Raw genomic sequence first — 23,286 nt, 5'->3', positions numbered from 1 at the left:
CTGCCACCGCAAGCCAAATAGGAAATGCAATTCCTAAATTATAGGTATTAAAAAGCAGGCTGAATAACCCTGACACACAGAGTTTTGAACAGCTAAACCTCCAGCTATTTTTGAAACATGCTCCATGGTGTATGAGGACTGTAACAGCTTGAAGCATTGGCCTGAGAGAACTACTACCAATAGCAACATGCAACACAGACTCTTCCAGTTTTGTTTTGCAATAGTCCTGTATTACTAGTCATCCTTTCTATTTTACGAAGTTATTTTTTCCTTAGTAACTCATCATTCACTGTGAGCTGCTGAAACACGCCTAGAACTAGGCAAAGATCTGTAAATAGTCTTGGTTCCTCAACCCTTGAGATACTGACTGGCTGCAGAGCATGGTACAACAAATTCCTGTGTATTTGCTTGCAAAATAAACATAAGGGCATTTCACTTAAAAAGGAAAAAACTCTACTCTGTGAGATCTTTTCTTTTATATTAACATTACAACTCCTCACTTTTTTAATACCATTTTTATTCTGGAATCAAAACACAGACCTTAGAATAAAGTATGTATGCGGGTATTTGTATTCTTCCCTACAAAACCATACACTATTGAAAATCTTGTGAGGTTTGCATATTATCTTTGCATAGTATCTTGCCCAATATTTCACATGAGGGGAGGATTTCCTCATCTCATGATCCGTGTTTATAACTGGTTTCAGCAATGTAAACACAATTTTATACACATCTAGCAGAAGAAATAAATCTCTCTGTGATTTGGCAATGTTAATACTCACGTTCACTTCCACTTCTATGGACCAGTCTCCTAGTGGAGGGTTCATTGATAACTGAAATTTTTTGGAAACTACACCCAAATCACCCTCCTCCATCAACCACTGCTGAATCAATTTCTTCCGAGGATCCTAGGAGAAAAGTCAAGCTGTATGTTAAATTGAGTGGCCTTGCTAGCAAGATTATGCAGCAATTAATACCATCTGTATTTGTCAGAAATTTGGAACATGGTGACACAATCTAACATCTAACTGTGCTCCTGTGGATACTTACTCGGATATATATATTCAGAGACACTTTGTAAGGTTTAAGATCAGGATAGACAGTGACAATCCGGAAGAGCACATCCTGTCCTGGTTTATACGTGGATTTATCAGTCTGGATGAACACAGAGGTGCTCTTTGACACGTACATCAGGCTGGTACGGTTAGAGAAGATGTGCCGGCCATCAGCACGGCCCTCCACCAGTAAATCATAATTCCCAGAAGCACTGTTCAGAGGCAGCTTAAAAAGAAATAGTGGCACTCTGTTAGGTATCCAAAACATTCTTGAAGACACTATTATTTCAAAAACATTTGACATAAAGGACTAATATATACCTGAACTTGTCAACTTACGTAAATTCTCAAAAAGAGAAAGGGAATTTTATTCATGACTTTACTGTGTTATTTCAACAGTTACCAGAAAAGGTCTTATCAGAAGCAGCTTTTCAACACATTTCCATCTGATTTTAAGTCGTAATCAAGTTTTCAATAATGTAGGTATCTATGCATTCATATGCAATTCACAGTCTTACACATACATAGATTGTGCTCTCTTTTTAAAATTATTTAGAAATTTCTTTGGTTTGATATAATGGGCTTCTTATTTTTCTTCATCACTTCTTGCTATGAAATTTTCCAAAAATAAAATATCTGAAGAAGATATGTGTAAGCAAGATGAGCAGGACAGTAGGAGAACTTGTTTTTTTACAGTCTTTAGCTTTATGTCCTATAGGGTAGAAAAATCAAATACAGAATTTGTTTTTCATAAGGTGAGGTACTGCTTTTCAATAGCAACCTCACTGATTTTGTCTCATTTCACTTTCATAATTAATAATAACAGCACATACTGTGACTCATTTAGAAAGTAAAATAATTATTCTTCAAAAAATATTAAGAAATAAAGGAATATAAATTTTACATGGTTAACATTTTTTTGAAGAGACATTGAAGGCTCCTTCAGTGCTGGCAGAAGAGAGAGATATCACTGGCAAGGAAATTTAGACCACATAAGGTCAGAGTAATCACGCACAGATTTCTTCTCTCTCTCTCTCTCTGTGTCTTTCCAGTGCACAGAGAAAATCTAGAGCTCGTAATTCAGATGCATCACTTAATTTCCTAAAGTTAGCTGGGAGGAATCCCAGTCACAGGGGTTGAAAGGCTTAAAGCAGAGATGCTGCAGCACACTGGAATTTTACTTGAGCAGAGCCTTCACAGACAACCACTGACCCCAGGGACATCCCAGCCCAGATGCTGGCTTCTTGTACCACCAGAAGAAGTCTCTTTGAAGAAGGGGAAGGGTTTCAACCCAGCATACAGCTCATTCCAACAAGCAGCCCTGCTGAAAAGCTTAATCACATGCTTCTGTTTGGAGTTGAAACTGTAAATCTGGAGTAAAACCTCTGAAGTTAAGACAACTAAAGACAGGCTTGTTTTTTAGCATAACATATGGAAATGAAGCACTCCTCTTGCAGTGTAATGAAAATTACAGCTGTTAATTCACCAGGCACAGCACTTCAAAAGTATCCTACCAAGTGCTATAAAGAAAGGCTGTACTGCTGTCAAAGCTCATTTTAACAGTGCACACTGAGGTAACAGGGATTCACAAACATGGGAAAATGTCACTGGGCGACTAATGAGGCAGATGCAAATGTCTGTAGAGAATACATTTCCTTCTCTGTGTGTTTACCTATAAAGAGGGATCAGCTACAAGTCCATCCCTCTCTGTTGACTTTCTGGTTTTAAAAACAAGCCAGGAAAAAAAAATCAAGTGGGAAAAACAAAAAAGGTTCTTTTTCACCTACAAGCAGGCCTATGATGACATGGGAAGAAGACATCCCCCCTTTAAAATCTGGATTTATAGAATTAAATTTTAGATGCAAAGTTCCACACTGAAAAGGATTTTGCATTTTCTCCAGCTGCAGGTTTTTGTACACACATTGCCAAGAACATATGATTCACATATTTCAACACTCTCCAAATTCCATGCCAAGTATTCTGCAATATCTTAAATAAGAGGAACAGCCTTAGCTACTGTATCTGTCAAGTACTATCTTATTATTACCTCAAACACTCATTTATGAATATTACTATATCTTAAAGAAACTGTAATCCCTAAAAAGCAGATAGGATTCACTACAAGAAGTCCAGGACACATTATAATCATTCAGAATCAAAATGGAGGGAAATAGCCTTGTTTTGTTTCATCATTGAAGTGAACTGTACTCTTACAGCATTATTTTGCTCCAAGTATTGTCTTCAATTTCTTCTTTGAAAATGTAAATCTTCTATAAATACCATTTAGAGACTTCATCTATTTTCCTGTATCCCTTTCCTACCACAAATAATGATAGATACCATGGGTTTCTCCCTAGATTTTTATACTTGTTATATTTTGAAAGATCTTTCCTTCCCAAAACATGGTGACATAACTGCCTTTCTTGATGTAAAGGTCAGAGACAATGAGGTTTGCATTGTCAGGGCAGTGTATTAGGACAGCTGAGGTGAGGTGATAACCCCCCTTCTGTTTCACACATCTATGCTACCACAAACTGCACTAATACAGTATTTCCACAATTGATACAGTAATAGTGACTACCTCAGCCCCACCAACTCCTTCTCTAAAGGGTTGTTTCTCAACCCAAATATGAGCAAGGCAGCTTTTAACACTAAGTAGTAGGAACTTGCTATGAAAATATTTTATCTTAGTCAAAACATCCCAAATGAATGGTATTACTATCCCCATTTTGGCAGTCCTAATACAAGAGAGAAAAAGGCTATCTCACGTACTTCTGACTACACCAACCACCATCACAAGTACCTCAGACAAAGCTGCTACTGTTTCCTCTGGAAAAGATGAGGCTGAATCCAGAAACTCATTACTCACCTTCTGCTACCAGCAAATTACACTTCGGACAAAACCTAAGTCTACTGTGGCTACACAAATGAACAGAAAATCTTGCAGTTAAAAAATGAGTCAGTTTTCATCACTTCCAATAGCAGTGAGAGAGGGAGGAAAACACCCTGCCTAGTTTTAGGTGCTTGAACATTTTAAGACGTGGCCAGATTATACTGAGGAACTTGTTAATTTTTTTTATGAACAGAATTTTCTACGTTTGCTAATGTATAGTTCATACAGATGCATTTCAACCTAGTAATCTGCATGATGTTGAGCTGCTCGTTGTCACTGATTATCCATCTATCAAATACTTCCAGATTATTTAATCAGAGACAATTTATTTGAGATCAGAACTTAAACCCACCAGATTAAGGGATACCCAGACTTATGGATGAATTTGGTAAGACTTTTTTCCTGATATAAATACGTAATTCTTTAGATTGGGTTTTCAAGATGAATATCCAGGATCATAAATTCAGGATTCATACACAACACACAATTCAAGATATACCTTTGGGGTTTTTAATGTACTTTAACTGAATATGCATTTCCAAGCCCTTACAAAGATTGCATAGAAATATATTTTATTTTGGTATTTCTCAATTGTTGCTTTACATGATTTTTTCAGCTGTAATTAGCCTACATCCTACAGATGTAGGAATAAGCCAGTAAAAAAAGACACAAATCGAATTTTTGAGTTCAAGTTCTTTGATAGTTTGTGCTCATGCTGGAAATCGGCTTCCGAGTCCTGTAATTACTTCTAACGAGCTGCAGAACATTTGATCTGAAAAAACCTTGATTTAATGGTCAGTAAATCCACTCATATGATACTGTGAAAACAACTGGGATCACATGCAAAATACATCGTCAACAGCAATGGGTGGTAAGTTACAGGCAGTCAACATTTTCTAACCAAGAAGGGAAGAAAAAAAACACTTACTACTGGAAGAACAAGAGTCCCAAAGGTACCTGAACAAAAGAGAAGAAATATCACACTGTCAGAAATCTGTGAGATTAACTACCATACACTTACCAAAACATCAACATTATAGTAGTACTGCTCCCCTAAGATGGTTGATGGAAGATGTGAGATACCTTTTGCAGTGCTGCAAAAGTATGAACGCCAACCCACAGCAACATTACTTCTCTGTTTGGTGGGGGCTGTTGTCCATGTTCTCTGCTTAAACATTTTTCTTTACATTCAGAGAGACTGAAACACTTTTGTGATCCATTCAGCCATCTATGCCACCCAAGTTATTATTTTCCATTGATTCAGCAGCCCAGATAAAAACTAAAAATTTTGAAACCATGCACAGGATTTATCACTCTTAATTAAAGGAGCACCCAGAATTAACCTCACGGAATTATGTCACCATGGGAAAAAGTAACTAACATATCAATATATTTGGGTTAATATAACTTATTGCTTTATCTATTTTAGATAATGTAGCCTCAAATATTTTTAGAATCCAAATAAATATCCTGTTAAACTCCTGGTTATCATTAAATCATGAAGCCATTAGTGTCACAGCTCTTATCTTAATTACATCATGAATTATAGAATAGGACAGAACAGAATAGAACAGAACATTCCAGTTGGAAGGGACCTGATCACTTCAGGGCTCGCCAAAAATTAAAGCATATTATTAACAGCATTGTCCAAAATTCTCTTAAACACTGACATGTTTCAGACATCAATCACATCTCTATGAAACCTGTTCCAGTGGTGGACCACCCCTCCAGTAAAGAACTGCTTCCTAATGTCCAGTCTGAAGCTCCCCTGCTGCAGCTCTCAAGCATGCCCACACCTCATACCACTGAATACCAGGCAGAAGAGATCCCAGCTCTGTTGTCTCCACGTGCCCTCCTCAGAAAGATGCAGATAGCAATGGGAGTGCCCCTCAGCCACACTGAAGAAACCAAAAGCCTTTAGCTGCTCCTCACAGGACATGCTTTTGAGCCCTGTTGCCAGTTCTATTGTCCTCCTCTGAAGGACCTTCTAAAACACCTAAAACTGTAGGGCCCAGAAATGCACAGAGTACTCAGAGCTGAGAACCAAAGCTGAATGCAGTGGGATAATCACCTCTCTTGATCGGCTGGTGATGCTGTGCTTGATGCACCCTCAAGTATGTGGTTCCCCCTTTTGGCTGCCAAGGCACACTGCTGACCCGTATTTGCTTCTGCTGATTCTATTCAGTTAGACCTTTTTGTATCTCCTAAAAAGCCATGGGTTTATACCCATCTTTAACTGTTTCATAGAATCAGAAAAAAAAAAAAATCTATTTATTTATTTATTAGTGTCCTTCTTCTTCCTGGACCTAAAGGTATTGCTTCCAAGATAAAGCAATCACTCGACCTCTGAACGTCAATAAATGTTAGTTTTAGAAGTCAATGAATTCATTCCTTTGAGAATGTCAAACAGAAGGAATCTCAATGAACTGAATGCAGGTTGTCCTGACTGCTTCCAGAGCACTAAAAGAAAAATGCTATCCAGTATGTGCCATCTATTCAAATTATAAACTGGGTTAAACCGAATTACTCACATCCCACAAATTAAGTCTGTGGGTAGCACACTCCAGTACTTCATTCTGGTATTCAAAACCTTAACAGGCATGGGCAGTACTGGGCCTAAGAAACATAATTCTTTCCACAACGTGTTTATGTTGCTGTTAAACCTACATGTATTTTCATATCATCTCTCTCCACTTGATAAGCATCTCATGCAGTCATTAACTCTGAGCAACCCCATTGGCCTTTGAGGTTTTCCACACAGGAGTGTCTGGCAAAATACTTTTCTCAGCAGCCAGTGGAGAGGACAAACTGCCCCAATTAACAGTGGCAGGGAGCCCTCACACTTGGCCAAGCTTGCTTGGCACACAGGAGAGGCATTAGAAGTCCTGCAGAGTACCTGATCCACAGGCGATGTAAACACCTCGATATATTTATTCCCAACATCTACCCAAACAACCCCTTGCTCAAACAATTTTACTGAGGCATAATTTTAGCTAAAGGAAACTTATGCCTTCCTAACTCAGGACAGAGCAAGTTACTGCTAAGTAGGAAGAATTTTTCTTAGGCATTATATTTCACTGTAAAGGGAGCAAGATGCATGGTAAATAACAACAGAGATGGTACAAAGTTACCTCCTGAAATTTCTCTCACTTATACACTAAAACCCTAACCCTTCTCTTGTTTCTTTCCCTCTCTGAAATAAGGCTGTGCTAAAGCTGGGGTCTGCACAACCACAACTCATAACACCAGAGGAAAAAAACTTAACTTTGTCACTGCTGATAATTGGTTATTAACAAGGAACAGAAACCATTTACCACGTGTCTGAGCGGATACGCACACGGTTGTTCTGCTATGCTAGCTTTAATCTTATCCAAGCAGCAAATTACAGCAAGGCTACAGGAGTGACTTCATTACACTGGGAGACACAAATCTGGCATTTGTACCATAGCCCACACCACAGGGTTTCTATTTCCATCTTTGTCCCTCCAGTGCAAACATTGGTACCCGCACACCGCAAGGGCAGAGTGACAAAGGGAACTGCTGCACATAGTCCTGTGCAGCACCTACCAGCTTGCAAAGCAACCTTAACAGGGCAGGCACTTCAAAGCTTTCTCATCAGGGCAGTGCCTGCTTGTCTCCACCTGTTTTGAGAACTAGTGGCATGCAAAAAAACAGAAATCTTATGGCAGGGTTTCTCTCCTGTTCCCAAGCCTGGAAGATCTAACATCAGGTCTGAGCTAGGTAAAAATGTAATGCAGATGGGGAAAGACTTGGGGAGGACGGAGATTTATATCACAGTTGCATTTGTGCAACTCAGAAAGGATTTACCTTCTGAGGCAGTGCTAGGGAGCCACAGCCTCCCTGGGTGCTGTAATAAAGCCCAGAGCACTGTCTAATTCCCAGCCAGTGAGAATCGTAAAAGAGGCTCCAGGGCATGAGGTAATCTTCCAATTTATGTCACTATGTAATTATTTTGCCAGGAATTGAGCAGCCTGGGCAGATCAAAAATTCTTTAGCATTGCAGTGGATTCTCCTGTCATGCAAGATTTTCCCATGTTCTGAGAGACTGTCAAGCTGCAGTCAATTCCCTGGAGTTCTGCTAAACTATGCCTAGGGATTACTTCAGACGTGCTCAAGCAAGAGCTATAGGCAAAACATTTCCTTTACACCAATGCTGAATAGCGGAAATTCACGAATTTTTCTGCTCACTTGATGAATTAAAGTTATATTTAATCATACAGCAATTTCAGGTTCATAAGGAATTAACCATGGTCCAACAGCTAGCACATATCACTGCTCTGCTGCAAGCCCTCCTATCATGTAGCTGACTTTTGTGCAGCATGTAACACTCCCATGAGATCAGTCAAGTCTGGCATTTACTGTCCCCAGAAATGGCAACAGTCTTTTGTCTTCTTCAACACATCTCTGCAAAGAATCCCTTCACTTATGAAATGCAGGTAGCTAACTCCAGGCAGAAGCAGCAGGTTTAGAAAGGAGCCCAGAACAGCTCAGCCACCAACACCAAGCACTGCAAACCACAAAACGCTTCCTCCTGACTCATTCCATCTGCTCTCCGCAGCGGTCACCAGCACAACGGGAGTGGCTCTTAGCAGGGAACAACCAGGCAAGAGCACAGGTCCCTGCTACCACAAGACATTAGTTAGGGAATGCTTCCAGCTGGGTATCATGACTTTGTTTTAGGGGGAGACATGAAAAATTCAGTGGACTGTTACAGACTAATCTTAAAGTTAAAAAACAAACTACCAAAAATCCCAACAGAAGACACATGAGCCTTCAAGGCAAAAATCTCTCTCCTTGTCATTTGCAAAACTGTTTCTTTTACAGAATTTCTGAGGCTTGTACTGTATTCATTCAATAACTACTGCACTGAGAAAATACATGGAAATACACTGGAAACAAACGCCACTGTTCTGCCTATTTCCTCAGAATCCCCGTCATCTAGGATTGTCATGTAGAAGAGGAATCGAAGACAGTGTGGGAGTGACATGTCAGCAGTATATTGAAGTATTTTTCTACCCTGCCATTTTTTGTCAGTCTAATAGTATTATTCTCAATAAAGCAAATATTAAAAATTCTATGTAAACGCATGTTTTTTTAGACTTATGGAGAACAGCACAAACAGTGGCATCTTAAATTCTTCAACTGCCTGGGCCTGACCCAGACCCAGAAACTTATGCTACCCCTTCTTGAGATGACACCACTAGGACTAGTCATAAATGTTTCAGCTTCCACCCGTAAAAAAGGACAGAGGTTCTAGAAAAATGACTATATGGCTTGGCACATTGAACTGGATATTGTGCCAATATGTATCAGTAAAAGTAGCACTTCAGTCTCTTACTTACATAAAGTCAGCACTGACTGTATATTCTAGCTTATGTGGCAGCTATTGCTACAAACAGATTTTCTCACTTCAACTTTTCTACCTATGTCCTCAATCCTTCTTAGTAATGTGTGAGAACAGAAAAATAAAACTGGAATCACTTCAGATTGATTTACTGAAATTATGCCACATCTTTGCTCTGGCAGCTGTGTTCATATATCCATGCTTAGGAAATGTTTACAGAAAAACTTTTTTTTTGCACATGGAGTGGCAAATGGAGTTATTTTCTACTACCGAATCAATTTCAAAATCTCACATTATGTAAATAAAAATTAGTGTTCTTCAATGGCCTTCCAGATTTTTATTCCCATCCAAAATATATATTATTTTTGTTTTTAAAAATTTTTTTTTAAAAAAAAGCAATATTAACAAAGCCTAAGCTGTCCAGGAAGTGAAAAACACTTATTCTTCAAAGAAGACCTGCAAATCTGTTGACTTCACAGTCTGCTTTAATTATACTATATTCCTCATCTATCATGCTAAAGCTATCACCCAAATCAGGACTGATTATTTACACAAATAGCCCAAAATACAGAGTTTAAGCCATGGCTGTTAAGTTATGGCTCAGTTTGGCACAGATGACAGGAGGAGGGGCAATACAGCACTCAAACACACAACAGGGACTGCCAGGGGACGTCAGCATTCGGGCTGACATCCAAAGGCAAATGAGGCCAACAGGCCTGTAGCAAAGGGGTATAACTTGCTCCAAAAAGCCTCCTAAACCCTGTCTGCCAGCACTACGTACACTTCCCTCCACAGCCACTTCCTACCCTCCTCCCCTTATCCTTTTCAGCTGTTTTTGCAAACCTGAAGGCTAAAAGCACTCAGAAATTATAAACGGGGAGAGAGAGGCAAGGTAGCAGTGCTGCCTATGGAGAAAGATGTAAGGGGACAGGAAGAATAATCCAAACCAGACCAAAGTTCATCACCTAAGGGCCTGGTCAAGAGACAGGGCACCACAGCCCTGGAGGACAGAAGAAAGGCAGAATGCACAGATGTTTTTGTGATTAAAGCTTTGTTTTACCAAACTCTGCAGTTGCTAGCAAGTTCTAGCTTCAGTCTGCAATGGGAAGTGTAGAGGTATTTTCCTGACAACTCAAAAAAACCCCTTCTCCACCTCAATACAAAAGTTTTTCCCTAATCTCCATGATCAGAAGAGTGGGAGAAACCCAACCATAGCATATCCAGAAACACTCTTGGCCAGGACAGAACAGACGCAGATTTACCAGAAGGTATGAATAGAAGAGGCACGGTCCTTCCTCTTCTCTGCCCCTTGATCACAGCATTCTCTGTGTCTTTCTACCTTACATGGCAAAGGAGTTGTCGTACCACCCACTCGTCCCTTCTACTGATTCAGCCATTCTTCCCCTGTCAGCACTCTAGATCTACCCTTGAGGAAAACCACCATCTCCCACCCTCTCAGACCAACAACAACAGATACTGCTGATGGCTGGGCACCTCTTCCCTTGCCCTGCCACATCCATGATACCTTCCCCAAGCAAGTAGCAAGTTTTCCTGCTGACTGGCCCTTTTTAGACTTAAAGCATAATTCATAAATGTAATTCTTCACTCAGTCTTCTAAAGCAAATCAACCAGTTCCTTGGATTATACTATTATTACCACTTTCAGCTGAGTAGTCAGAGAACAGCCAGTTGCAAGAACACAATACTTAGAAAACACTCTCTGGCTTATCTAGGACACTGCACGCTAGGTAGGAAAACAGAACAGCTTCGTAGTTCCAAAACTAAATAATCTTTTTAATCAGAGACCTTCTGAGAGCTATCCAGGCACTATCACTGCTTAAAGTCAAGCACAGCCTCTTTTCAAAATTTTCCTGAGACAAACTGAAGAGCCTTCCATGGACTTCTTGTCATGCATATGACATTACCACTGCCTACCATACCATATCAATTCTACTGCCATTAATTATAAATTTACAGCTGTTACGAAGGCAATTTTTGAATACTACACAGGAAACTTTCTTGAGATCAGATTCAGTCTGTGAAACTATACAGACAATTCAGAATAATCTCAGACTTCAGCCTTTTACACAACTAAATGCGAAATACACTTCATCCCCTCGGTGACTATGTACAAACACACACATCACTACATGCTGCTTTCAAGGCACTACTGGCCACCACTACTATCCATTCTGATGTCCATGAAATAAACACAGAGAAAGCCACTATCAAGGCAATTAAAAGCAGCTGCAAAGTTTATTCCAAGTTATAACACAGGAAAATCACATTAGGACAAAATATGGCTAAGCCTGTACATGCCAGACATCTGGCAGTATTAACATTAACCTCATCACATCAATTGCTATAACTGGAGCACAATTTCAAAGTCAAGTCGCTTCTCAAACTCATTCACTGCAAATAATACATTCAGAATCTATTGAAATTTCTGCTTAAAGGGAGTAAAAGAAGAATGTGTGCTCTCATGACGGCTTTCTTCCATTTTCTGGAACACATTCAAAGCTCGTGATGACAAAGCCACATAATTTTTCTGAGGCAATAAAATTGTTTGAATATATAAAAACAGTACCAGAGACTTCCTTCATCAGTAAATAAAGGCAATATAAATCCCTAACCATACAAAATAAGAACACAGACCTCACAGCTATACCTCCAGGAAGCTGAAGATGTGGTCTGTCACTATAACCATGTTTTCTATGCACATACTTATTTGGACTGCAGTGAATGTAGGTGAACCAGCATCATCTCTTGACACTTGCTCTTCAGTCTCTGCTGACAGGATCTCAGCTCCGCCTTCACAAACAGGTAGTCATAGATAGCACAGCATGGAAACCAGCAACACCACCAGTGCTGAGTCATAAAGGTCTCAGGAAAAAAGAAGTCACCTCTGTATGACTGGAAACTCATCAACTTCCCAACTGCTTGCTGCCTCCAAAAGTATTTCTCTGTATCAGTACTTCAGCTTGGATCTCCTTCTAACTAGACACCACTAAGGACAACCCTTCCTTGGGTACTCTTCCCAGCCTATGCAATCTGTATGTCTGTATATTGGGCCAATCCTCCATGGACTTCTGTCTTGTAAATCTGTGCAATCATGTTTTCCATCCACAACAACTAGGACATGGAGAAATTTATTTTCATCTCATGTGAAGGCCCATCTTCTTCTGTCAGGTTTGAACTCGTCTCCTGAGAGATCTCAAATCCTTCCGTCTGCTCTCCCTGGCATTTCTCCAGTTGGTTCACAGGCTCCATGATGAGCGCCAAAAATCAAGTACAGCATTCCCCAGGATGCCCAATTAGGCTGTGAAAATTACTAGAGTATTTTCTCATAGCTTGCAGAAAATACTTCTGTGTATACCTCTGAGTACAATGTTTATCTTCTTTTTTGAGCACCACAGTATTACTTACAAGCCTTCACCTTTTGCTGCCTTTAAACCATTACCCCACCCCCCATACACATGCCCCTTTTTCTGCAGGACTGCATCACCTTGTTCCCCATTCAATAAACACACGTTATTTTATTCATCAACAAATGCACTAGTTCTAGTGAACCACACCCCAGTTTTTCCCCTTATCATTGCCAAAATGTGTTCAAAATCTAATCCTTTCTCCCAGTATCCTTACCACCCCTTCACTAATCTAATAAACATTCTCCCTTTTTCATTCATGTCAATCATACTGAACACTACAGTTTCAGAGCAACTCATTTCCAGTTTGAGAGTGAACCACCTAGACCTACTTGATGAACACTATTTTTCATCCAGCTACAAACATATTAAATGAGAATTTCATGCTGTCCCTGCTTCCCCAGCTGGCTTGTCAAAGTGCCATGACAGACTATCAGAAGCCTTAGTAAAATCAAAATATGACAAAGTCTTGTTTCTTCTCCACCTACAAACCTTTGCCAACCCATAGTGCAACACATTTTCTTTGCAGGTATTCAATCTTCCAGAAGCTCTCTGTTCACTCATGCTCTCAAAACTTCACTAGCAGATTTTAAATTATTTCAGTCAGTTCCCTACATATTCTACAGGCAATTTTATCAAGCCTAAACACTTGACCAAAGTACTCTTTAAACTGTTCTCTCCTTTTTTAATCTTAATTCTTAAGCCTTTTCCACGACAGTCAGTTGATCTTCTTAGTGAAGACTAAACACTTACTGCATCTCAGCATCATTAATCATCAGAGTAGCAAGCCTCAGAAGCAGCAACCCTTCTCATCAGGGTAGCAAGCCACATCCTTTGCTAGATTTCTTGCTACCAATATGTTATTTCAAAAACCCTGCCTTACTATCCTTCACATACTTTCCTACTAATGGTTTGGCCTTACCAGTTTTGTTCTTCATTACCCATGCTACTTCTTTAAGTTCCTTTGCAATCTGATCTGATTTACAGTTTCTACATACAGTTTTCCTTCTTTCTGTTGTTTTTTGGCCAGTTTAGATCATGTTTGGTTACTTCATTTCTTACCTCTCTGCTCTGTTAATGTGCACTTATCCTTTTAGTATGAATCCCTCAGGAATTTTCACCCTTTGCTTCCCTTCTTGTTTCTGATAGCATGTTACTTACCAATTCCTGTTTGTTTTCATCACTTCTTTTTTCCCTAATTCACAACCTTTAGTTTGTTTTTCTCTCCCCTCCCTTTCCTAAAAGCTCCAAAGCCCCTCCAGTTCACAGTGGCAACAAGGAACTGCACACTGGGACATATAATATTCCCTCCTCTGTATGGGTTCCCCGCTGTCTGCATTTCTGGTTTATCCCACCCTTCTGAAGATACTGTGAAACAGTCTGGAGTGCTCAATCTGCCACACCCTCCCTGGCTGGATATGGATAGAGAACATGGTGACCAGAAAAACCTCATGTACAAACACATAAGCCTTGAGTCACAGAAGAACTCCTTCCCTCAGATCTCAAACAGCAGGCAAACAATAAAATAAAGCTCAAGTACTGGATAGGATCGCTACTCCTATTTTTCTGCAAACAATTTATTAGGTCTGTTAGCAGGATGGATTCAACAACAGGCATAGAAACCTGCTGGGTTTTGTTCTTTTATGTTTTTGGGTTTGGTTTTTTTATCTACTCCAGCTATATGAAAGCCCATAAAAGAGCACCTTCTTCTCTACTACATCAGTCATCTCTGGGTCCAGCCCCAACACCTCCTTCCCAAAAAGTTTTCCTTCATTCTGATTTTGCATAGGTTATGTGCATGTGCTGACTATTTAACAACTTATTTTTCATAGGGCACAGCCACATGTACTTTTGGATATGGAGGCTATGGATGCAAAATCACTGCTGCAACTCCTGCTCTCTCACTGTTTGGCTTTTTAGGCATTGATGAAAAATTAGGCAAAAAGAAGATGTTCCATTAAACTGCCAGCAAAACCTTTCACCCCACAGATTTTCAGCACAGACAGCACAGTCACCAATAACTCAGTCATTCTATCCTGACATAAGGTACAGAGGCAACTCAAGGTTAATAACAGGGACTGAAGGGTTTAGGCCATTCATTCCCACTTAGGTGTTACTTTACAACTTACTATTCCTAGTGTTTCTCATTGGTTCTTATACTTACGTGGTCAGAATCATATTATTAAGTGCGTAAAACATGCCTTCTGGTAAAAGGAGATTTTCCATTGTCTCTTTGGAGGATCACTACATGTCTGAGCTTGACAAACTTTCTCACAAAATATCATGCTTCATAAATCCTAGCTGAGTATTTACCACGCTCTAGCTCAGTAATCTCTGTTAACAAGTAAGTGTACTCCTCTCTGGAAATACAGAAAAGCAGCATAAATTAATTAACATGTACAAGCCAGTTACAAACTATGCACATTACTGTAAACCAAATTCTCCAGTAAGTTCATATAATTCTCACTCACTATGCCTTAAATATATTATGTTGTACCTTACATAGCAAAAGTTTTAACTAATGAATCTTACTCTTTAGAATTAAAAACATTCATGCTGTTGGGCAAATTATGACACCTCATTACACACAGAAGCTTTTCTGAAAACCAATTTTTTTTCCAACTTATATGCTTCTTATTCTTTCCAAATCATTCTAGCACCAACACAGAAAATACTTTTCAGAACATCTCGCAATTTAAGTATAGAGTTTCTCATACTCTAACACACAGAGCAATGTCTGGGTAGCAAACCCTGTAAGAAAACACCTCCTGCCAATTCGTAGTACATCTTTATTGTCAATGACTGGATGACTATGCATGGCAAGAGCCACCCTTCACTGCAATCACTAAAGATCAAGTTATTCATGCAGGGAATCTAACTTGTTCATCTGTTATTCCCGTAACTTCTTTTTTTGCTATTGCTGACACAGAAAACCCAACAGCTCCAATTGCACACAAGCCATTGTTAACTTCTGCAGCCATTTTCAATCTGGGTGAGGATCTTTTTGATACTGCATCTCCACAGAAAGTGTGTCAAAGCTTGGTACAGCTCACAAAAACGGCTTTAGTTAGTTCTTTGTGTCTTCCTGGCATCTGCTCTAGGCAATGGAAACCTATTCTCTCCTTGTGACGCATTCTATTTTTTTTGGGTTGTGCTTGCACACACAAAGTTTACCTGCAGCAGCAACCTCACCCTTGCAAATATTCAGTTGATTTTTTTCCACTATATTAAATGCATTGAACTTAATGTCTGCACCAAAATATTGGCCCTAACCAATCTCCCTTCCTATACAGTATATTTAGATTCTGGAATATTGTGCCAAGCTCAAACTATCTTTAAATCCATATGCATGCACACTTTCTTCTTCACTCCAAATACCCACTAGCCACTTACTAATATTTATTTTCCCTTCGTTTATATAAACAGCACTGTAATGATGGGAACCGACCTCTACTGCTGAAGTGTTCCTCTAACAGACAATTGCCCAAGAATCACTCAGATATCAAAATTCCACTAAGAATAGTAAATGTTTTATCAACCATCAGAGGGCAAACACTCTTATTTCTTATACAAAGCAAGAATTATATTATAGAAATTTTAAAAAACCATGCCTCTAATGCAATAAGATCCTCTCATGGAGCTAACTCAGAAACTTTGACCACTACATGTATCATACTGAGCAGCTGCTGGAGAATCAGGCTAAATCATTCATTTAAGGCAATTGCAGAAGCATTTGACAGACAGGTATGTAATGCCTTTTACACTGAGGTACTTGAATGAACTTGGCAGATTAAACATTCCTAATAAAAACTGTGTCCTCAGCCTGTCCTATGTCTCCAGCATCCAATTTCCAACTCAGTTCCATCAGCACAAACATTTGCACATTGAACCAGGGGACCTGTCTGCCTAAAAAAACATTCAAACAAAATAAAAACTTTATTTTTCAGTCAGACCAGTTTCTCAGAGCAGTTAATCCCTTGCTTTTGCTGTCACCATGCAAGGAAAACTACAGAGCATAATTGAGCCAGCTTAGGCAACATTGCCACTGAATGTGCAGCCTAACCAAGGCAGGTATTCAGTGACGGACAAACCAGCATTTTCTGCGCACTAATATATGCAGCAATTATGTAATTTAAATAATATTTTGTGTGCCTGGAGATATGCTTAGGTTTTTTACTTCAACTGCAACAGCTGGTTTGATAAAACCACCAGTTCTCCTTCAGTCACAGACTAAGCTCGGCTGTAAAAATACCACTTCATATTTTATCTTAAGATTGTTGTGTTCTTCAATGACAATTTTAATTATTTATGTTCTTATTCTGACAAGCTGTGTTTGCTTCTCTCTGACAACTTGCCTTCTCTCTGAGTCAGAACTGATCCACACATGTATCTTTTGGATACATGTCTTCAAGACTACATCCTCTTTTACAGGACAGTTCCCTTACTCCTGGCCCTTAACAGTTTTGCTTACATATTTGTTCACAGAAAACAAATTACTAACAGATTGTATGACCTGACTAGAAAAAAATTGACGGCCACACACTAAATGTTAAGAATTTTGCAAGAGGAAATACACAGTATGCTCAGCACCTTTTTTTTTTGTTTCACTTATCAAGTAAAAAAAGCATAGAAAATTTAAAGATATATTTAAAAGACCGGAAAATATTAGAAGTTAGTAATTCACTACAGCATTTGTCCTTTTTTTCTCATTGTACCCAGTCTGATACAGTGCCATACCTGCTCCTGATAACCCACCGTTCACTCTGACTTCAGCAGCTCCCAGTGTCAAGCTTTATTCTGTGTGCTCAGAAGATAGAGACAGCCATATATTTTCACAAGCTTGGAATTACCAGTTGCTTGTCTGGCTTTTCATGTTGATTCATGAAACATTTTCATGAATGTTTTCATGTTTTCATGTTTCATGTCTGTCAAAAACAGGTTGAAACTCATGCAAGGCTCATGGAACTCTATGTTAAAGCAGAACAGAAGCAGGAAATAAAAGCCAGCATAGTTAGAGGAAGAAAAGAAGACAATTTATTTTCTTTTTAACTTTGGATTTCAAAAGAAAACAACAAAAGCTGGCTGGTTTTGGTTTGTCTTGGTTCTATATCAAAATTTTTTGATCTGTTCAAATGCACTCCATCACACTCAAAGTCTCAAGCTTCTCTACAGGCTGTGAAGGCTTTGAAATGAAGGTGTGATGCTTCCAATTAGGCATCTACATTAACTCTAAGACATTAACAGAAGAATGACAAAAGTAACAGAGAAAGAGCGTTATAGCAGGTTAGATTTTTCAGTACCTCACGCTGCCCTCAGACTCTCTACTTGTAATAAATAAAAAGCTGGAGTTTAGATGTAATTTGTATCACCTCATAGTAAGAGCAGAGCTGGACTGTCCATAAAAATTATTTTCTTTCTCATGAGGACAAATTTCAGTTAGGATATCTCTATGCTTCTGTTGCCAGGTGACCTTTCTAAAAAGGAACATTGGCCAGGATATCTCAGCTCTTCGAACTCCCACCACATCCACTACCCCTGCTTGGTGGCATGGATTAAATCAGTCTCTTCTTACACTTACTTATCTTCAATCCCCAAACTCTCCACAGTTCAGCTCCTGATCCTTAAAAATTCTTGTTTCTTCAAATGCACAGAGCTTCCAAGTGTCTGACACAGCCATCTTCACTTTCCTATGGTCCTCAGGTCATTACATTCTTCAGGCACAAAGAAGCAGCTCCAGTTGCTGCATTACCTTGTTTGTTCTACTCCTTCCATTTTCCCACTTGCACCTTAACAAGCTACCAGTAAGCAACTTCTCCACTACTTCTACAGTGGCCGCACTACATGGACCAGAGTACTTCCTGGCATCTAAGAAATCCCACATCCGTAACACTTTGTTACTATTTGATTATTTTCAGAGTTTACAGACAGTTAACACACCCATGCAATCACTCATATCTAGCTCAGTTGCCCAACTCCAAACAGAGCTAGCAGTGTACAAGACTATTTTCCCATAGCGACTCCTACTTGGTAAAAAAAAAAAATCCTATTTTAGTACCATTTAGAAGCTGTGATATTTTGGGAGGAACAAAATATTCCTATGAGAAGGCAAGCTGAAATACTTCCAAACCAAGTCCATTCTTTTTCTTACCTTTCTCAAAGACCATTTCCCTGCTCAGGATGGTCTCATTATCTCTGATGACTTCTCCCTTTACGGTGACCTGTGCTGGGCTGTCCGGCAGCAGAGCTACCCCAACAGTCAAGTTTGCTCCAGGCCTGATGTTCCAGGGAGCCGCCACGAGGAACGTAGGTCTGGAAAGTCCAAAGGGGCAGAGGGAGAAAGGGCAGGGACTGAAACGCACTCTCATAAAAAGTAACCGCGTCCACATAAAGACATACGACACGCGTTGCCAAGCCCTTCAGTTGCTCTCCGCTGCGGAGGCCGGAGGTGATGCTCACCCCCCGGCTGCAGCGGGTGCGCAGGTCGGGGCGCGGGCAGCGCTGCCCTGCCCGCTCCGCCCGCTCTGTCCGCTCTCCCGCTGCTCTGACCGGCCGCCGGGCGAGCGCCCGGGAGCCCCGGGAAGCGCTGCCCGCGCAGCCCCCGTGCCAGGCGGGAGGGAAGGAAGAAGAGGCGCCCCCGCCCGCCCCAGCCCCACGTACCCGGCCGCCGCGGAGCTGCAGAGGAGGAGGAGGAGGAAGAAGCGGACATCGCCGCGGGACCGCACCATGGCTCTCCGTGCGCGCTGCCCGGTGAGTCCGCGGCTGTGCGCAGGGCGGGGGCCGGGGCTGTGGCCGGGCGGGAGGCGCCTTGGCGGGCGGGGGAGGGAAGGGAGAGGCCGCGGCTGCCCCAGCGCCAGGCACGCTCCGCCGGCGGCAGCCCCATGGGCACCCGCGGGGCGTTCACGGGGCCGGCCCGGGGTGGGCGGCCCGGCGGCAGCACTCGTCTGTCTGCACAGAGACACCCACGGGTGTCTCACCTCCCCTCAGCCATCGCTCCCACATCCTGCGGCTGATGCAGCTGGGAAACGGGGGGCATTCTCAGAACCCAACACCATACTAAAGCAGCATCGAGAGCAATGTTGTCTGCCTGCAGTTCCGAGCTGAGCAGCAGCTCGTTGTGGAGAGCTGCTCGGTTATCGACTTGGAGAGACTCGGAGAGCCCGCAGAGGCGCGCTGGCCTGGGGCCGGGCTCGGAGGCGAGTCGGGAACGGTTCTGGGTCTGAACAGGGAGAATGATGCTGGCAAAAATTCAAGGAGCCTCGTAGCTACTTAGATATGAACCGATTGGTAATGCAGCTCTGGCTGGACTGTCCTCTGTGCCCTGTATTTGCAAAATAAGGTCGTACCTACTTAAAAATCTTAACCTACCTTCACAGTTCAAAAAGTGCACTGAAGCAGCTTAGGTAAGATTCTGTTCCTTTAGCATGTTCATTTTAACTGTGTAGACTAGACACATCTAATGTTTGATTTGTCCAAATTCTTTCATTGCAGGACAAGTCTAATACATTTAGAAATTATACCCAATTCTTGATGTGTGCCTCTTCAGAAGTGCTGGAGTGGCATCCTCTGCATTGTGGTACACGGCCAAATGCTGTGTACCAGCTATAGTCCTAAACAGAAGCATCATGCTATATTCTCATGAAAATCAGATATGAATAGTAATGTGCATAAACACCGCTCTAATTGTATACCAGGCAGTCATGCAGTCTTTTCACATCTTTTACATTTGCTTTTCTACATTTACATACTCTGCTGATTCTTTTAGGAGCACCAATCTTTGTTGTGACAGAAGAGAGGGTGCCATCTCTGTAGACTAGGGAAGGGGTGATAGTACAACAACAAACTGATGCTTGCAAAGTCAGTCTTGGCAGCTCCTCACCTGCAAAAGGTGCAAGATAAGGCAAAGTTTGGGAGATGCTTGCTCTTGGTTTTAGTAACTCCTTGTTATATGTGAGAAACAGCCAGGAAAGATGAACAGTCACTGCCACTCCTCTTCTTGGAGACTGGGGGAAAGTGCTTGCAAGTAGCACTGTATCCCAAGCACCCCAGCCTCAGATGGCAAAGCTACACATAGTACACGTGTCTCCATTCCCTGGCACTGAGCCAAACTGGCACTCCACCATACCCATCAATACTAATCAGCTCTCTCAGTCTCCCAGGCAAAGTGGTCATATCCCAAATTCCTATCAGTTATAGTCCATGCTAACCCCCAAACTGCACCACAAATTGTTCAAGAGAAGACCACAGCCAGGGCAAAACCATGCCAAGGTCAACTTGAGGGTACAGACAATCAATTTCCAGTTCCAAGAACATTTGCTGGCACTGTTTAATTCATTAGCGTGAATGAGCCCAAAAGTTCATTAGTGAAAATGCTTGCAAATGTCGCAGATCCTGCCCAGTTGTACAACAATATTGTAGACTCCCATCTTCCCTTTCTTCTCCTAGGAGCTTGCTAGTTTAAGATACTTTGGTATATGTATTTGATTTCTTCTTCTACAAAAATGCCAATAAAGGAATTCTACAGCAGAAAGTAAGAGAATAAATGGATTGTCATATTAGGGATCCTTCTGTCCTGAATAGATTTAGACCAGATAAGAAATGGCAAAACAGAAATGGTTACATTCCATTCTATAACAACATACAAGTTCCGTTTCTTACACACATATCCAAGCACTCAGAGATGTTTTTATAATATCATTTCCAAACAGGATATACCACACTATAGGTAACATGTAGAAGATTTTCACGGTTAAACATTTAGAAATCAAGTGTGGTATGTAAGGATTCAGCAAGCTCCCAGTTAGCAGAAAACTTGAACACATTTATGTTTATGTATGGAAATATGCCCATTCAGACATAATTTCAAGAGTCATGTCTTACCTGCATCTAAACAAGGTCTTGATTTTCAACAGTGCTCTGCAGCTGAAAATTTTCATTGCAATATACGCTCTGGTTTCCTCGAAACACAACTTCAAATCCTACATTCTTTTATCAAATGTGGTCCTTTTTTGATGCCCAAACACTGACTACTGTACCTGAACAGAGAACAGTTTTACTGTGTGATGTCTCCCTCTTCCATTCTCCATTCAGCACCTCCCAGCTCTGCAATCCACAGCCCTCCAAACCCTACTTTGCAGCCTGTGCTATATAGTGCTTTCTGGAGAGAGGTTTACAAGTATTGCAGCTCATTTCAGTGGCCCTGTTGGCAACACAGCCCCACAGCCCCATAAGTGGGTATCAGTATAAATAGATAAGAAACTGTGGAGCGTGGGCAGAAAAGAAACTGAGACCACTTTCAGCCCTATAGCCAGTGACTGCCTATAACTATACCATGTATCTCAAGCCTGCTCTGCACATTTCTTTGCACACAAAGAATAAAAATTGTTTATGAGTAATTGGAAAATTAGTACAGTTAGAGAGAATTGAGCTAAACTAGTATACCATTCATGCTCACTAAGTGCTAAGCTATTTGTTCAGTTGGACTTGACTTGGGTTTCAGGTAAGTATAACCGATCACACAACCTTACCAGTTGTAGTACTGTTACATTTCCCAGCACTCTGTTGATCTGCTCATTTCCACTGCCAGTTGTCTACACTAGCGTTTTGTTATGCAGTTACGTGTCACTGTTTGATTTAGGTCAGACTGGTAACTCAAAAAAAAACAAGCAGTGCTTCAGTTTGTGCTAAACCGGTCAAATTTAAATTTAGGGGCACTTAGTTATAAAAAGCTTTTCCATAGCTACTGGCTTCTGTTATAAAGTACACAACATTCTCAGCTAAAAAATTCCTGTCCATCTAGAACAAGCAGAAGGAACAGGTCACGTTAGTACTAATTAACTGCTAAGACATCTGTGTTTTAACTAAACAAAAGACCTTAGTTGGTCTACACACTCAAGGCTATAGAAACAATCATTTATCAGTGTCTCAGGCCTAAGTATGTTTTAGATGCATGTTTCTGACAAACACCTTAAAGACTAATTTGTGCACAAAGATCACTGTGCAAGGGAAATTTAGTTTTGGACCTCACTTCTGCATATTAGGAATAAATCTGAAGGAATATAACCTAGCATGAAAGGATTTAATTTAAATCTTCAACTGCTCCAAGCTGGTCAAGTGGATACAGTGGAGACACAATTTGGGAAGTAAAACAGGTTGCTCTTGTGTTCAGCATGCCAGCCAGAGAAGCTAGTTCCCTCTCTGTTCAATGTTCACATTTTGGAGTTAAGGAAGCATTACCAGACCCAAGTTGTACACCCATCTGTGAAATGCCATCATTATGAAAATTCCACTTTTACCATCTTCGCTGCTACCCAGGAAGCTTATTTTGCTAATCCTTCATGGTGTTTGACAGACAGAGCCAAGGAAGGCTGCAAAAATTTTCTACAGCACTGGCTATGCTAACAAATATACTGTTACCTGTTTCTATACAACTTAGTTTAAGTCTAGCCTAAATATACGTACCAGTACCAGCAGAAATCACACCTCTGAGCTGCAGCCTAAGTATATTCTAAATAAAAATGTGTTTAAGTAAATACAAAAAAACAGAAAGGTT

General features: G+C 40.7%; 1 protein-coding gene across 3 annotated transcripts in view; it reads right to left on the bottom strand.

The window, feature by feature from the left end:
- Positions 1 to 19,842, bottom strand: part of CD109 (CD109 molecule) — a 67,130-nt gene extending 47,288 nt beyond the window's left edge. Inside the window, exons 1-5 of one of the 3 annotated variants that reach the window (XM_068183837.1) lie at positions 19,712 to 19,842; positions 18,886 to 19,046; positions 4,877 to 4,905; positions 1,051 to 1,281; positions 783 to 908 (exon numbers count right to left, since the gene is read on the bottom strand). In XM_068183837.1, coding sequence (XP_068039938.1) covers positions 783 to 908; positions 1,051 to 1,281; positions 4,877 to 4,905; positions 18,886 to 19,046; positions 19,712 to 19,770 — 606 coding nt within the window. In that variant the 5' untranslated portion in view covers positions 19,771 to 19,842. Of the gene's footprint in view, positions 1 to 782; positions 909 to 1,050; positions 1,282 to 4,876; positions 4,906 to 18,885; positions 19,166 to 19,394; positions 19,565 to 19,711 lie in introns of those variants that run through there. The other 2 variants (XM_068183836.1, XM_068183835.1) reach the window with 2 other exon arrangements.
- Positions 19,843 to 23,286: the final 3,444 nt, after the last annotated feature.

This window comes from Anomalospiza imberbis, chromosome 3, assembly GCF_031753505.1.
Source record: "Anomalospiza imberbis isolate Cuckoo-Finch-1a 21T00152 chromosome 3, ASM3175350v1, whole genome shotgun sequence".
Classification (NCBI taxonomy): Eukaryota; Metazoa; Chordata; class Aves; order Passeriformes; family Viduidae; genus Anomalospiza; species Anomalospiza imberbis.
This window is presented reverse-complemented; position numbering and strand designations above follow the sequence as displayed.